Genomic DNA, 17,924 nt, shown 5'->3' with positions numbered 1-17,924 from the left:
TGCTGTGCACACATTTAAGGAATAATGGCAGAGAAATGCAGCATCATGCACAAATTCAAACCAGAGAATAAGTAAAGTTCAAAATTACCAACTAGCATGAAGAAACAGTGCAAAGGACCAAATTCTTTGCTTACATGTATCCATCTATGTTTACTTCTACTACTACTGCTGCCACAGTGTGGACAACTTGCAGTTATTGAGTTGACCATGAACTCCTCCGTATGCCCTCTAGGTTTCACACATGGACATTAAAGTCTCCTAGAACCACGTATAACCTGCTCTAGGACACCACCACACTGCTATTTAATTGAAGCGAGGGTTATCAAGAATTTGGTACTAACATTTATATTCTGCAGTAATTATTGTTTATACAAAGCAGAACAGCCTGTGTTGCAGGAACAGAAGAGATTTTTTTAATTTAAAAATACATAGATTGTTGGCAAGCAGGTGCAGAAAGACAATTTGAATTAAGAAAATGGGGTAAGAGTGTTAAGAGAATGAAACAAAATACAGAGATTGAAGGGCAGTAGGCTGTTAGCCTTAAATACACCCATAGAACTTTTGTAACTGGGATTAAAAACAACCCTCCCTTCAAACTGAAGAATGTCTACATGGTATGAATACTAATGTTTAGATACAGGTGCACAAAATCTATTTGTTTCTTCCTTTAAAGCCTATTTCTTTCTCTCAGCTCAAATGGATGGATGGATGGATGGATTACTTTCATTCACTTTTTCACAAAGCTCACAGTTTTGGGATAACCTTTTAATTAAGGATTACACATGATAAAATTCACAGGGAAGGCTTTTTAAGTCTTAGGCTTCTTCCAGTTTATTTTTTCACATTATTTTAATCCTCCTCTTGCTTGACACTTGGAAATTGATCTTGGTGCTGTGGTACTTCTGGGATGTTTCAAATCCTAACATGCATCTGGAAGAAAAAAGAGCAAGAAGACCTGCTGAGGAGAAATGAGTAAGGGTGCACAGCTGAAGACTTTCAGATACCTGATACTTATTCTAAAGGATAACATGCCATGTCAATTGAATTAGAAGTAATATAAGTTATTAAAAAACACCCCCTTTTCATTAATCTCATATAAAAGAATAGAAATAATCATGAACGGATGTGTGAAGTTCCCCAGGGCTCTATCTTGGGGCCACTGCTGTTCAGCATCTACATGCTCCCACTCAAATTATGAAAACAACAAAATATGTTACCATAATTATGCTAATGACACATAAATTTACATGTTTATGACATCAGGAGACTATAGTCCAATCCAAACACTCATCAAATGCGTTGATTGGATGTACCAGAATTTCCTTCAGTTAAATGAAGACAAAACTGAATTAATAGTTTTTAGGATCATATAACTCTAGTCCTCGGATCTTTTTACTGGCTTCCTGTTTGACAAAGAATTGACTTCAAAATCCTGCTGTTAGCTTACAAAGCACTGAATGGTTTAGGACCAAAATACATTCAGGATCTTGTTCGTTGTTATGGGGCCCAGGCTTGGTGGCTTTGGGTCAGCATATGCAAAGAGGACTGTGCCAGCGCTTGGTTGGCTGCGGATCTTTACTTAGGAGTTCCCTCCGCTCAGATTGGACGATGGCCTTCTAGGCTCCCAATGGGCTGCCCAATCATGACCCAGGACCATCTACTAATATGGAGGAATGCCTTGATTTGACGCAGCTGTGTACAGCTTTGGAAGAGACTCTTTGTTGTGTGTTTTTGAGATACCCTGTGTGGCCTTTTGCTAAATTTGGTAGTGCTAATATTCATTTGATTGTTGGTGGAAGACTTAAGTACTTACCTGAGTTGTTTGAGTAGTTTGGAGATTTTCTTTTGCTTTGTTTGTAATCGCCATGTGGGGCTGTATCATTGACGGACACCTTTAGTTAATCCTCTTTGGGTTTTGTTGTAGATTACTCTTTGTGTTTACGTGAGCTTTAAGTTGTCGGAGTTATATATTTATTTTGTGGATATTTGGATTGTTTTGACCTCCACAGCTTCCCAAAAGATTGTATTTTTCTTTATTCATTGTTAATAAATTGTGGGTTTTTCTTTTATATCCCGACTCCTGTGTTAATTCCCTTTTTTACCCCTAGAGAAAAGGGGATATAACATTCGCTATGAACCAACCAGAACCCTCAGGTCTTTCTGTCTCCAGAGTGAGAACTAAAAATGGAGAGGCAGCATTTAGCTTTTATACTCCCCACATATGGAACAAACTCCCAGAAATTTGCAGGTCTGCTGATACTCTCAGCAGTTTTAAATCAGTTAAAAGCTCTTCTACCACCTCTTATCAAAGCAACTGTTAATTCCTCACAGTGGAATTTTAATTTTGTGCATTTTATCTTACTTTACTTTAGCTTTTTCTCTTTATTTACTTTCTTTTATTTCTTTTTTAAGTTTGTTTTAATGTACTTTTTAATGCCTCTTTGTTGCTTTTAAAAAAAAACACAAAATATTTGGTATAAGGAAGCAATGTGGTGAACTGTCCACACAGATCCGTGCCAAATACATTATGTGTGGTTATTAAAATCCAGTATGTAGACAAATTGTCTTGACCACTTAAATGCACATTCATGTGACATGACATCAGGCAGTAGATCAGAGTTATGCTAACATGGTGCATTTGAACTGTACTCGATAAACTCTATATGTGTAGTGCTTTAAAACAAATACTCAGAGCTGTGGGTGTATAAAAATTCACCATTGTCTACTGCACTTGGTGGTAGCAGCTATAAACACGTTGCTGTGATATTAAGCAACACACATAAAAAACTTTAGGTTTGTAGCATGTTGAATTAAACCCATTTATCATCCCTCTATATGTGTATAAAATCAAGTTTTGGCAAATCCACAACAGATAGTTTATTAAAAAGCAAATTCCAGCTGACAAGATACAGGGTACACCAGTACATTTCAAGGCCAAAACAGAGACAAACAAGTAAAACAACCAAGCCAAGATTCAAACTGGGAAGCTTCTTGATGTGCATTTGAAGTTGTGATTGCCAAATTACTTAAAGACACATTCATGGGATAGTAATTGCTTCTCACTTATGCACACACACACAGTGGGCGAGGACCACCTATTTATAGATCATTGTTGAGAGTTGACCTGTATTTCAGTCAATATATGATTGTGAGCAAAAATCAGCTTGAAGGATTTAATCCTTGATTTGCCTGTAAAATTTTTAAGACATCCCCCTTAACAATTAGCATTTTAGCACGATATCAGCTTCATTTATTCATTTAGTCTAAATCACAGCTATACCAGAGTGCAATTTGCAATTTTTCTCAAGTGAAAATAAAGCCAATTATATAGCCTGACATCTAGAGGAAGGCCTTTGTGATAGCCTTGCTTTAAATGTAAAATTTAAGAGTTCATTCCAATCAGTAGCTATTAACTTTTATGACTTCAATCATCAGTCTGCAGATGTGTTCTGAATTCAATCTGTTTCCCACTGCCTCAGACGTGCTTCGATTGCACAAGAAAACAACTGAACTTATTTTTTCTCAAAAAAACAATCTCTTCTCTTGCTGAGCTGGGAATTCGACATGATTCAGAAAGTTTCACTTTGTTAGTTTTTGTTTTTTTCCTTCTCCTGTAAATGGTCATAATCAAGTTTGAAGTGGACAGATCTGTTTCCATGCTTTCAGTTTTCTTGATTTGTGATGTTGCAGCTGTAAATCAAGCACAAAATATGTGAACTCACAGTTTTCTACTAGGTTAACTTTGCAGTTGTAGTCCTGACATTGTAACAGCCCTTTTCATATTTGAGTTTTGCCAACACATATAAGATGCAATGTTAACAATATACCAACCAGTCTAGAAGAAAGGTTTCAAGTTTGCATCAAATTTCAGTCTTTTACTGCCCAAAGATGTTTCTAGCAAATTCACTCAAATATTTACTCCTACTTTGGAACTCTTTGCTTAACTTGCATTCTTTATATGTGGGAAGGAATGATGGCAAAGGTTATGTTCCACCACTGATGTAATTGTGCTTTTCACTAACTTCTACTTGTCTATATGCCCTGTTTGCTGTTAGTTTGTTAGTGCTGCAAGCAGTGGGTTTGATCCTTTCTTCTCTTGTCTGCAGAGCAAACTAGACACTACAGTCACTCACTTCCCACAAAGAGGTACCAAAATCAGCAAATTACAGACTGTTCCCAAAGGATCTCAGTCAAAGGTCTGGACATACCTATCCTATCATCTATTGAACATAATGGGTACATGTGTCCAACCTTCTAAATGGCATTTATTTTTATATTTATTTTTTAATCACAGGTGTTGCTCTTTACAATACAGTTGATTTGTGTAGTGACATTTTTAACGTTTTAATTTTGTTTTTTTATACAAAAAGCCCCTTGTAAACACCTTAAAGACATTTAATTGCATGCTTTGAGAAGCTTTATGTCTGGCTGAACTGCATTTATCTGACACATTAGAGCGTGTTTGTTCCAAACCGGTCAGAGATGAAGCTGAGGGTGGTCAGTGTTCTTATAGAGGGTGTTATTGGGTTTTATGTGTGACTGAATAACTGTGTGTATATTGTGTCGAGACTTTACCTTTGCAGCATAAGAAGACTGAAAAAGTCCTCAAGGTCATCAGACACACACTGTGCAATCACACCTCTTCTATGATGAAAGGTTCCCTGAAGAGAGAACAGTCCAGTGCTGCAAAGGGTGTGAATTCTGTTCTGAGCTGTAAAGGTGCACCAGTGTAGCAGGAATTCGGGGTTTAAAAAAAACAAAAAATAAAAACAAAGGAAAAAAAAACAAAAAACAAACTTTTAGCTGATTTACAATGTTGTTTTCCAACTTTATGGCCATTAGAATGAACGTAATTTTAGAGTTCAGGGATTGTTGTGATGTTTGTCTCAGAATTATCTTCTTTTCCTGGATTTCACTGCATCTCCAAAATGTTTTCTACAATTACAACTGTTGCCTCAAAATTATTTTCTAGTTTCCAAAAGTAATTAAATAAATAAATAGGTAATGAAAAGACAGTAGAAAAGTTATCCTAGATAGTACCCTGGGCTATGTGCACTAATGCACCCCGACACCATCTCAGATGCTGGCTTTTGAATTGTGAGCTGATAAGAATTAAGATGTTTCTCATCAGCCTTGAGGATGTGTCCATGATTTGCAACAAGGAATTTAGATTTTAATTTAAATTTAAATTTAAATTTTTAAATTTGAATTAATGCAGGCAAAGTCAAGACAAACTTCTGGAGAAGATATAAAAAAAGAAAAGAAAATTTAATTAAAACAAAAGATGCTAGAGAAACATTGGAAGGGTATCCAAATAATCCATTTGAACTTAAACCAAACAGGAATTCATGATGAGAACAGACTGGCAAAGGAAAAACAGAGGATCTGGTCAAACTGTCTTTTCTTTGCTCTGGAAAGTTCCTAACATGGCCCAGTAGTGGTGGCCATAACACAGCTATATGCTTCCTATGTAGGAACTCTGGACCATCCTAAATGAATAGGACATTTTTCCATCTCATATTTCCTCATGGACTATGCTCAGTATTTTTTTTTTATGGCCCAAAAAAATTGGATATGAGGACATGAGGTTAGCTGTGAGCAACAAGTTTAAATTCTGTTTTCTTTTCTTCTTTTAGTTTTAAATGATCATCTTTCATGGAGATGTGCAGCTTTAGATTAGCCTGCTTGCATTAAATAGCATGGTAAAAATGCACAAAGCAGAGCATAATGCACTAATTTGGTTTCATGTAGATAAATGAAGGCAGGAGGATGACTATGAGCAACCAGTGGTATTTTGCCATTTTGCAACTTTATTTCTTTTTCTTTAAGTTACCAGCCTTCGTAATAAGGTAATTTACATTATAGTTACCTTTAAACAACACAGTAAGAATGCATTAGCCAAAATACTAAATGTACTTCTTACAGAACACCTTTTGAGCAGCTGGTAGTCTCACTATTACAAACCCAGTCAGTGCAAAGTGATTCTCTTTGTTGTCTCTTCCTCACCATCTCTCCTGGACCTCTTGGTATATCCCCTACAATCTTGAGAAAAAGGGACTATTTGACCTTTAATGTACTTAAAAATACAAAACTATATTAGGCCTGTCATTATCTTAAACAAAGTGACTAAAATTACGAAATGAAAAAAAAAAAATACACACTACACCCTTTTAATGAAAACAATACTTTATTTTTTGTTATGAATGACATCTTATTTACACAACTGAATGCATATTAAACTAATTTACTGCAGTGTATATATGGATCTGTACCATGAGAATAGCTCAAATGGAGGAGAATTGGGTGTTGTGCAAATACAAAATACACAGAGTTACAGTAAAAATGCCGTTAGGATTACCAACATTCATGCACGAGAGCTGGTTTCCTTAGGCTTACAGAACAAACGGCACTGAATAAGGCATACAAACTGTTGCTGAAGTTACAAAAAAGTTCATATCTTAGAGTACTAAGTTAAAGGCAGCCAGATTTTGGTATTTGCTAAGTACTTCGACTTGGTACTTCAAGATATCCCTAACCATGATGGCTGAGAATCTCCACAGACACTAAGAAAAGCGAAGTACATTAACTATACAGGTGCATCATGGTTCACCACATTTCTCACTGTCTTGTACAAGGTCAAGTGCAAAACTTTGAAAGGAAAAGTACAAAGACAAATTGAAAGCTAAATGCAGGCAGTGAAAAGCAGGAATAAATTAGCAGATTGTGATGAATTAATGGCAAAGACAGAAAAGAAACAAAACGAACAATTAATGAACACAGTCAAAATGTGAATAAATTAAGGAGTGTGAATAAATGACTAAATGAGGAACCCATTATAAACATAACTTCTTACTTCTTGGAAAAGCTTTTATTCAAGAAACAGGAGCTTCAGAAATTATTCAGTTCATTTGTACATGCCAAAGCCGAAATTGCCACATTAAAGTGCCATCATTTAGTCCAGAATGAGTTTGCAGTGGGTTTCAAAATACTTTGAATTTATTTCCATGTTGTGCTGCCTTATTACATCTTTCTCAACTTATGTTTCATATAAAGAATTAAACTAGTGGCAGTAAAAGTCATAAAAAAAGAAAAAGTAATAAATTGATAAGAAATATTAAATAAATTAACACATATATAAAATTAATTAGAATGTTCAGGCACAACCTCTCATGTTTTCTGTTTTCTTTTACAGCTTAGGTTCCTCCTTTAAGAGTCATCCTCAGTTTTAATTATGTGGAAAAGTGTAACGTTAAATAGGACCTGGTGGCCATTATTCCACCCGTAGAGGGCACGGTCCCTGGCGTTGTAGTCCAACATGGACATGTGAAAGTACTGGTTATGAAAGGGAATGTCTGTATACTCATATGTGGATGTTTTGGTGGAGTAGGCGTAGTACACCTTGGCACCTGTCAGGTGGGAGTTGGTGATGTAGAGAGTTCCACATATCATAAAGGACTCGCCGGCATTCCTCTTTGAGTATTCTGTGTTCCATGTTTTGATGATCTGGAGTGTGTCAGGGTTCAGCTTGCTGATGACGATGTTCCCTGCGTTCTGGTTGGTTGCATACACCGCCCACAGGCCCAGCTCGTCTGCCATCAGGTCGATGTCTGAGAAGCCTCCCCAGGTGTACGGGTACACATTGTGGAAGCCTGCCAACTCCAGCGCCCTCTGCGTGACCACGCGGCCTGTCTCGAAGCTGTACCTCACAATGATGTTACTCTGCATCTTGTTGTAGTACAGAGAACCGTTGTACACCACATGGTTGGTTCCAGCCCATTTGAAAGGCAAGTTATAGGTTCTGGACTCCATTCCTGCCACAAAGTCTGCCATGGATTTGTACTCTTTTACTATCTTGTTATTGGTGTAGCTGTCCATGTACCAAACCTGTGGAGAAAAACATACAGGCAACTTTCTGTAGTGGTCAGTTAAAAGAAAAGTGTTGATACAATTTCTTAGCTTGGATCTGCACTATTTTCTTTCAATGTTACTCATAATCTTATATCATATAGAAAATATATTCTTATATGATACAGTCGGTTGCTGTGTCTATTCATACAGAGCAAAGAAAATGTGTGTGTAAACCTGCTGACAAAGATTTCTGATTCCATTTGGTCAAGGTCACACACACAGTGCATTTTCACACTAAATGTAAAAATAAAAACTTTATAATGTAGCTTTTTTTTTTTTTTTATTAATCTAAGGTATTCTATGACTAAATTTCTTGTACAAATCAACAGTTTCCTCAGTTTTTTATTTTCTGCGCTGAAGATACAACATCTTTTAAATTCTGGCCATTGATCAGCTCTTCCAGGATAATTGCTGAAGTCGAAGATTCATCTGTCTTGTACCTTAAATAATAGCTTTTTGAAATTCTGTAAAACATGTGAATGGAAAGTCTGTGTAGTTATTACAGTGAAAACGATTTGTCAAGTTTTTTTCTCTCTTCCCCCCACATTCAGTTAAAAGCATCCACGCCTATTTGAGATGTTTTATTTGTATTGTATGTTTGAACTCAGGCATCAAGCATAGGAATAGGTAAAGGTAAGAAAAAAGGTAAAGTAGCTCTAAAATAATAATAGCATTGACTTTAAAACTGCCATTATAACCCAGAGAGCAAAAGATATCTGAATATACATAATGTTAGCCCTGGGCAGACCAGGATTTTCTTGGTTGTATATTGAAGCGTAAACCTTTATTTAAACAAAAATATTAAAAATGTATAAATCCTGCAAACCTACTGGAAAAAATGGCTTGTAAATAAAGTATAGTGATTTATAGTGAATGTGATTAGACAGGCTCACAGTATCAATACTAACATTAACTGATGCTCATTATTTAGATACAAAATAGAAGTTTGTACCATTTATTTATATTTACGCTGCATCTTTCCAGTGAGCATTTTTTTCAGCTAAAATATAATCATCATAAAAAAGATATGTTCAAAATAGTTTAAAAGGTTTTTATTAACTTCTGCCTGTAAAATGTGAAGCCTATGCTGAAGTGCAAAAAAATTGCAGTTCACCCCTCATCCACTACTGGCTGGCTCCACAAGAGAGCAAATCCTCATAGACTCCCATGTTAAAAAGGCCAACTTTACAGCAGAAATAAACATGTTTAAAGCCTGGTACAAAAATCCATTTCAGGATTATTAGGTCACCTTCATGACAACTGTGAGGGGGGTGAATTTTTTTCTAACTCATCTGTTTGGATGTTATTTAATCTTGAAACTTGAAAGAATAATTAGGGGTGTGTCCTTTTGACTGACAGGTATTCAATATCTGCAGAGAGCGCAGCATAACCACGGTTTTTAGCCGGTAACAGCGTTAGCCTTAGCTTTGGCCTGCCTTAGCTTTAGCCAGCCTACCTCCATTAGCTGGTTAGCTACCATTGCTCGGGTTTAGCTTGGTTAGCTTTAAACTACAGGCAGCTCGGAGTTTGATGGTTGTCAATCATCCACCCCCACCTTCACAGTCCCCCTCTCAGCTCGACCTCTTTGCCCATTTTTGCGTGACGCTACCAAGATGACGACGGTGGGAACACCCAACGAGCTTCAATTTTGCTCTTCAAAACCCTACAGGTGACATCACGGAGGCTCTGTCCATCTTTTAGTCTATAGTTTTTTTTACCTATAATCACTAATTATTTGAAGATATTGATTAAATATTTCACCATAATCACTGATAAAACGTCATCTATTCAGTGGCGTTGGTTTGTCTGTCTATTTGCCTGTTAGCAGCTTAAGTCAAAAAGTTATGGATGGATTTTGACGATTATTTTTTTTAGGAAATCTTAGAAATGATTGAAGGAACAAGTGATTAGATGTTTGGGGGTGATCCTGATCACTGCCAGGATCCAGGAATTTTTTAAAGGATTCTTTACTATGAAGAGATAGGGATAATTTTGCCATTAGAGATTCTAAATTAAAAAACAATTCCCACAGTCATTGGAAAAGAAATTACAATGGCTTGTTTTCTAACACATTTATGTTGTAACTAGGATTAACGTTTCTGCAGAAGCTGAAAGTGGCCATGTCTTGACATCACTAGTACATTTTTTATCTCAAGTTATCCCAAGATAACTTGTCCTTGTTTTCTCAAAAACACAATATGATCAAAGTTAGCTTGGAAATTTGTGGTTAGCAGCTAATTTAATTTAAGTTTGTTAGAATGTATGCCAGTACGTAGGCAAGCATGTGTTTTGTCACTTCCTGGCTTTTTCTGAATTCTAACAAAGAAAGAGACCTTTGTTTTATCACAACTTTTTTCAAAATATTGAGAAAACAATCCTTGTTATCTTAGAATAACATACACTGTTAGCGCATTAGCTCAAGATAATGATGTTGATTTTTTTTTTCCATCATGGCCACTATCACCTTCTATATTTATTTAAAATCCAGCATGTCTGTGTTGTAGATTACTGAGGAAGAATGACAACAGTAGATAGTGGGTTCCTACTTCACCCAGATTTTACTATACTGCTCCAACCTCAACAATAAATAGAGTGAATTAGCCTCTATGGCTTAGATTAAACTACACTTTAACTTTTCAATCTTTAATGGTCTAAATGTAGAGAACTTTCTTAATGAAAAAGAGAAAGAAATGCACATTAGCTCACCCTGTTGTTTTTGAGATTGGTCAGTGGGTCCGTCATCCAGGCTCCGAATCTGGTTCCTGAAGTTTTCACTGTCAGTGGCCCAGTGATCTTCATCAGTTTGCCACATGCTGTAAACACATCACACAGATTCAGTCAAATATGGATGTAAAACCAAATCTTGAAAAAAAATATGACCAGATGGATGTTGTTAAAAACTCAGAAATTAACTTGTTGACTTTAAGTCTTTTGACTAGTCAGCATACTGTACATTATCCAACATTTTGTCTTTTTCTGGCAAAACTAGTATTATACAAAATGAATTAATTTTGTGCACCTAAAAAAGTAAAAGTTTTATTACTTTTAACAATTCATGGCACATTCCAATTTTATGATTGGAATGGCAAGAGGTGGCTTAGTTAAATTTTTAGCACTTTTCTCTATTGATGCAAAAAATGAAAGTACATGATAACAAGTCTCAGACAAAATACAACCCATCCATGTGTCAGAGCCGGGGAAATCATTTATCTAACATGGTTTGATTTTTGAGGCATCCAAGTTGCATTTAATTTATCTTTCTTCACACTTTAAATGTGCCAAAAGGACAATAAGGCTATCAACACACACAGGTTTCCTATTTTCATCATAAGTACGAAAGTTTTTTTTACTGAATCAATCAAACATCTGTACAATGAATGCTTAAGCAGATTCAACAGATTTCAGGACATGTCCTCAGAGGACGCATCTGTTGACAAGAATGCACACCGTCATGACTGATAATTGAGCAGCTGATAAACTGGAGCTTCAATTATGCAACCCTTTAACAAAGGCAAGGCTGCTCTCAAGGCAAAATTGATCTTAACTGGAGTAATGTAGTTAAATGCTTTTCAGTGACTACAAAAGAATTGATCAAATTGAAAAAAAACTTGAAGGTAAGACAATTGCTTTTGAGTTTACATAGAGTCACAGTACAAAGCTTAATTATCTTAACAAAATATATCTTCAGATTTAGATTAAATAAATAAATTAATGATAGACTTATTCTGAAACTTGTAGCATATTTTAAAATTTGGGTAAAAGTTCTGTTGCGCCTTCTTGTCTGTATCCAATCTGACAAATCTGCCAGTGGCTGCTCTTAACAGACAGACTTACTGAGTTTGCTCATGCAGTTGTGGAGCCTATTCTCCAGGTTTACGACCCTCTGCTGCAGCTCCTCATAGTCATAGGCTCCCATCTCCTCCTGGATACCCATTAACACGCCGGACAGGTTTCTGATCTCTTCTTTGAACTGGGAAATGAGCTTGGCATCTGTCTTATACTGCTCCAGGACAGGGATCAGTGGTTGCAATGACTCCATCCTTCCCTTCAGCTCCTGGAACAAACAGAAAGGCCATTCGCTGTAGAAATTATAGCGTCAGTATGGCAATGTTGAATTGATGCAATATCTGCATCCTTTTACAAGTACCAGTGCTCCATAAATATAAATATAAATAATTATCTACCTTCTTTGTTTGGCATAAAAGGCATGCTCTTCCTTCTCTTCTTTCTGATTGATTTCCATTAAGTGAAGCAAAAAAGCATCTTTTCATTCCATTAATGGAAAACCAGCAAAGAAACCATATCTAGCAGAGCAGCTTGTGAACAGCAAAGTTTGTCATGAAAAAGAGGTGAAACCAAAAAAAAAATAAAATAAATAAAAAAATAAATAAATCAAGATTTTACCCAAAAAAACAATTTTTAAGCATTTCTCTATATTTATAATTTTATTAGCCATGGAATGTTTATTGAATGTCTTAATCTTAAAGTGGGTTGTGTTCTTGAATTATCTTCATTTGTACACAGTTTGTCTGATTATGGGTTGGTGAAGTCCAAACTCCTACATGGGGAGCTCATCCAGATGAAGCTGCTACAAAAAACGATAAAGAAATAGAAGAAACAAAATAAAAAAGCAAGGATTCGAAGTCTTTACTTTATGAAGTCTGCACTTTAGTACAGTACCAGATTAATTATATTGTATCAGTTATACTCCCAATCAGGTCTTTATTCAAAGGCTTATAAACCTTTAAGCACAATTATATCCATTTATCTGACACCTGAAATCCTAGATAAGAAAAGTTGTGACAGAAAGAAGCAGTGATGAACACAAGGAAAAGATGTGAATACAATGATTTCAGAGATAAGGGCATTAAGGTGGAAGTGTAAATTCCATGTAAGCATTCTCTTTATTTACAGCATGTGCCTTTGCCTATTTATGGGTCAAACAGATGACTTGGTGTACACATTTAGTGCTGCCTTCCGACTCTGTCTTGACTTTAAAACAACCTTGTCCTTGGTCAGCAAGCAGCAGACCTGTAATAATTTTATAGTGAATGACGGTTTACAATTTAAAAGGCTTCTCAGGTATCTTATCAGGTATTTTATCAGGTATCCTGAGACGGGCTTTCTTATGATGTTTCTCACACAGTTAAACATCAAACAGAAAAGATACCTCAAAGTTTTTGTTGACGAGCGTCTTCCTGTCTGACTCGATCTGCCGGAACTTCGACCGGAATCCTTTGATCTGGCTCTCCATTCTCATGATATACTGAAAGTCTCTTTGCGTCCGCAGGTTCAGCACCTCGATTGACTGCGACATGTTCTGCACCTTTTGAAAAGAATGAAAAGGTGCAGCATTGATTTTTCCGTCCACCACCAGATTAAAATGTCCTTCTTGTTCAGGCGTTCAGTCACCAGCCGTGCTCCAACTTCCCGTGGAACAAATCAACAATTTGACCTCCAACATGATTGTCTTTTAACAAACGAGCAGGTTATAGCTTCAAATTAATTTCACAAGGTTTGGGGGCTGTAACACAGCAGATTTCTTGCTCTGTTTGTTTCTGCATTTTTAAACCAATATTCCGCTGTTTTTCAGATGTCACACGGAAACTATTTAATCTGCTACTTTTGATAACATATTTTACAGTAGAGACTGGATGCAGAGACTGTATAGTGCCTTTTTCTGGTTTAACAAAAGCTTACTGGGATATGGGGCATGTGAACAAGAAGAAATGTGGTCCCTTTTCTTCTCACTCTGGCTCTAATTATAAAAAAACCCGCATTATTGGAGCACATCAGTAGCAAAGTGGCACAACACTCATATATTGTGTTCTTTTCTGTCTCTGGCAGAGAGATCCTGAAATGGCCTCACTGATGCCCTGAGGCAGCTTAGTACATTAGTGTCAGAGGGCCCTGAGAATGATAGAGCACATGCATTGGCAAACAACATCAAAATGTAAGTAACGGCAGTGTTTCCTCGTAGTATATCTCACAGTCAATGGGGAAAGTGATGCCAGCGCTGTGCTATGTGTTGGCTTGCAGATGATGTGCGAAATCACAACTGTCACGAGGAGGCATAACATTACATTTGATGGTTGTACCTCAATTCCCAATGTTGTCAGCTGTGTACATGAATCATTTTAGAAAGTGACTCAAAGTCCACCTTTTATTAATAAAAATAAATGAGGATGGTTTATTTTAAAAACAATGACAACAGTATCACAAAGCTTAATTTATGATGACGGTCTACTTAGCAACACAAACCACATTGTCATGTAATTTAATTCTTAAAAATATCACAGTATGATTGCATTTGTTGCAAAAACTGAAGAGCTACTGCTGTGCTAGGGTGAGATAAAAACATTTTCACCTTTACTAGGTGTTATTCAGCTGATGTCACTTATATAATATATGCAGAAGAGAAAAATTGTGTTATGGCCCAGGCTGGTGCAATTTCTCTGAGGATTACAGCAGCAAAACTCCATGAATAACGATTGAAAATGGATGCGATGTTTATATGAATTCAGGTGTGCTGGTTGCTTACAGCGGATGCTTGTGCTAGAGTGAGAGTGTGTGCTCGTGTGCGAGAGTATGCACATGCCTTCTCTAGGAGCTGACGGAGCTGTCTGCCTTTGGCATCTCTAGAACACAGATTCTGTTCAGGTGCCACCACCGTGCAGATGCAACGTCCGTCTGCATCCTGAGCTGAGCTGTACACCTGCCACCCTTCCTTTGGCCGGATGGTCTGCACACAAAGAGCCACAAAACAGTCATATGTACACACTCAACATTATCACTGACACACAAATAAATTAATGATGTTATTACTATTGTGAAACTGTAGCACACAGCTGTGATCTTCTGCTACTTTTATTCTTCATGGGTCATCACTCTTCTGCCTTGTGTTCCCAAAGCTTTGACACCATCAATTTCCACTGGCTTACTAAAAAGCTTCAGCTTTGGAAGAACAAAGTGCTTTTGCTGTAAGATGTTCTTCTGCTCACACTATATTGTCTCCAGTGAATCAGTTCCTCAAGAATAAATAGTGTTTTCAGGCCTTGATGAATAACCTGAGTGTAGAAACCCCTCTGTTTCTCCTTAAAAGGCCTTCTAGTGCCTTAACTGAAAAATCCAGCTGGGAGAAAGAGATAAACCTGATTTGTGGGAACCTGTTCTGCCCTTAATAAACATTTAATATACTCCCTGGTACAAAAATGCAAAGCTTGAACAACACAAAGCTGTGCAGGATATTTGAATGCAACACCACACACTTATGTCAGAGTGAAAACAGCTAAAACTAACCCTGTTCCAAATATGTTGATCAAAGTCTGCTGGAGTGCTGGAAAACTTTATAACTCTCAGGCTCACAAACAGCATTAGTATTTGAAGAATACTGCTATTTACTGTCAGCATGGGAAATTAAAACAAGCCTCCAGCCAAATCCTGCCAACCTTTGATTGCGGATGGCAAATTTATCTGTGCTATCAGCCTCTTTGCCAGAAAAACAGTCATTATTTAGATGTTGTTGTATATCCTAAAGCTAAATCTGGAGGAAGAATAGCATTTGAAACATATGAATGTTGGCATCCACCAACCTTTGAAGTCTAAAGATAAAAAAGTGAAGTATACTGTTTTCATAGTGCAGACATCCTTTCATTCTCCCATTCATTCTTACCTATCAGTCTGAGCCATTTAAAAACACTAGCCATTGGACAAGGCATTGGCCATTAAAAAAATGCTCTCTATGAACAAAAAACACCAAAAAAACATCACAGCAGGGAGATGGCTCACACCAGGGTGTTTGATTTATCATTTTCACCCACTAGGAAGCTGCTTTTTGCCACTTCATACTCTTGTCCTTACACAAAATGTAGTTTTTTAAGAAATATCTGGTAGCTCAAACCAAAACTTTCAACCCTAATTTCTCAACCATATTTAAACATTTTTTACATTTACCATCTTATATCTTAATTACTACAACATATACCACACCTTAGCTCTTAAACTCAGGATCCCTTGCATAAAAATCAAAACCACAGTGAGAAGCAGCAGAAGAAAAGATGTGATATCTGGAGGTCATGTGGTTGCATTGCTGGGGTCTAAGGAATTATTAAAGAAACTGAATAGTGTGGTGCATCATAATTGCTGCAGCAATCTGCCTCTGTCTTGTGTTTCCGTAGTTGAATGGGATCAAAGTTGGAGGGGAAGCAGCATCCTTAGCTCTTATTTCTCTTTCTTTGCTTTGAAAAGAGGATAGTTTCTTTAATCTGATAAAATGGTCTTTCTCTTGTCTGATGAGTGACGCACATCCTTTCCCCTCTTCTCCCTCTCACATTTCCTCACATGAAAATGATTCTGTCGCTCAGCCAAGCCAGATGCACTCACCACTTTGGCTTTACTTTGTGAGGAACTCTGTGAAGAGTTTCTCTCTCATTAAATAATCCAGACAGCTGGTTTCTCTTTTGTTTTGAACATTTATTTGAACTTTTTCACCCATCTGAATGAGTGTTTCTTCAGCCTGAGAACATTTTCTGTCTCTGAGCAAATGAGAAATGTTCTGTCGGCACAGCTCTTACAGTTATGGCAAGGTGAGGAAACTGCTTTGCAATCAAGGCACTGGCAAACGGACTGTACTCTGCATGGGTGGGATGAACCTAATCGACCATTGTTCTTCTCCAAATGGCTTGCAAGCTGCTTCTTCTAATTAGTGATAATTCTCCCCAACACATTTCCATTTAAAAGCTTCAACAGACGTTTGCTGTTAAACCGATAGCAAGTTTGGCATTTTAAAAGAAATCTGTAAATATAAAGATGTTTAGAGGAGCTACTTTTGAGAAGGGTTTTAGATCTACATTTTATGTATTTTCTTAGTTTTACAATGAGATAACTCTCTCCCTTAAAAGTGAGTTATGTATCTGGCATTACCCCAAATAGATTTAAGCAATTAACAAAGTGATGTGAGTGTGGCTGCACCTCTACCACTACGTAATATAAATTATTTGCAAAATGTTTTGTGTACGGATTTTTGCAACTTATTGTAAATTCCCGTGTGTACATATGACAACACTATAAGCAAAGACTCAGAAAAAATGGCAATGAAGACAAAAAGTGAGTGAAGTGACTCATCCTTGTCTTTTTAGGGAAATACGGATCATTATTATCAAATACTCCAACCACGTTTAATACATCTTAAATCACCTATAATTATTAGTTATAACATAGCATGTTAAACCAAGCTTGTATTTTAAGTTTATTTTCTGTCGGAAAAAAATGAGGCATCTTTTTATTGGAAACTCACCACTGTCGGGCAGTAGCCGAACAGCAGCAGAAACATCAGCGGGTTCAGGACCACGGACAGCGGCCACATTCTGTCGGCTACAGCGTTTTCCCCCACTTCCTCCGCGACAACAGGAGAAAAAAAAATCACGCAAGTTTTTGTCCGTATGCCCGCGTCACCCCGTCTACTACACTGTGGTAAAAGCCGTGACTTCCTGGCAAAGAGGTGGGCGCATCCATCCACTCGTCCCTGTCACGCGTGCCATCCGGGCAGCAGGGAGAAACCTCCTCACTGCAAGGAGGGAAAAAAGTTTGTGGGAATGCATGCAGCGAAAATTCGGGCTGCCTTCAGGGACCCTTCTTCACGGATATGACATCATTCACCCGCCTCTCTCGACTTTAAATGAAGCCAGATTGTGTTTGTTAGGATGAACCACTAGCAGCTGTGCGCTGATAAAAGTTGCAGCTGGCAGCATTCGTGAGGAAGCTACAGGGGCGCGAGCTGCTGCGTTTAAGTGATCACGTAAATGGCGCAAGAGGTTTAGTAACCATTAAAGCAGCAATATAACCATTAGGCTACTTTTACTTTAAACAAATGAAATAAACGACAAAATTCTTCAAGCAAGCAAACAACCAAACAAAAACCTTAAAGTAAGACTTAATAATTCAAACTGTTAAAGGGATATTTACGGTTTTGTCTGTGTACCAGTGTATGGAGACCCCTTGATGTCAAGAAAAGATAA

General features: G+C 37.2%; 1 protein-coding gene across 1 annotated transcript; it reads right to left on the bottom strand.

Moving 5' to 3' along the window:
- Positions 1–6,174: 6,174 nt before the first annotated feature.
- On the bottom strand, positions 6,175–17,570 carry LOC121645277 (noelin-3-like). Its single transcript, XM_041993703.1, has 6 exons — positions 17,204–17,570; positions 14,507–14,650; positions 13,079–13,234; positions 11,743–11,962; positions 10,615–10,721; positions 6,175–7,884 (listed from the first exon to the last, which is right to left on the bottom strand). Exons 1-6 carry the CDS (start codon positions 17,270–17,272, stop codon positions 7,207–7,209), a joined length of 1,374 nt encoding a protein of 457 aa, XP_041849637.1. The 5' UTR covers positions 17,273–17,570; the 3' UTR covers positions 6,175–7,206.
- Between the last annotated feature and the right edge of the window lie 354 nt (positions 17,571–17,924).

The sequence above is a fragment of the Melanotaenia boesemani genome, chromosome 8 (genome assembly GCF_017639745.1).
Source record: "Melanotaenia boesemani isolate fMelBoe1 chromosome 8, fMelBoe1.pri, whole genome shotgun sequence".
In the NCBI taxonomy this organism is placed as follows: domain Eukaryota; kingdom Metazoa; phylum Chordata; class Actinopteri; order Atheriniformes; family Melanotaeniidae; genus Melanotaenia; species Melanotaenia boesemani.
This window is presented reverse-complemented; position numbering and strand designations above follow the sequence as displayed.

Excerpts from the sequence above, each read along its gene's own strand:
- LOC121645277 (XM_041993703.1), bottom strand. The coding sequence starts at position 17,272 with ATGTGGCCGCTGTCCGTGGTCCTGAACCCGCTGATGTTTCTGCTGCTG. Across the intron at positions 13,235-14,506 it reads TCCGTCAGCTCCTAGAGAAG|GTGCAGAACATGTCGCAGTC; the intron begins GCATGTGCATAC and ends TCTTTTCAAAAG. Across the intron at positions 7,885-10,614 it reads CCAATCTCAAAAACAACAGG|GTTTGGTACATGGACAGCTA; the intron begins GTGAGCTAATGT and ends TTTTCTCCACAG.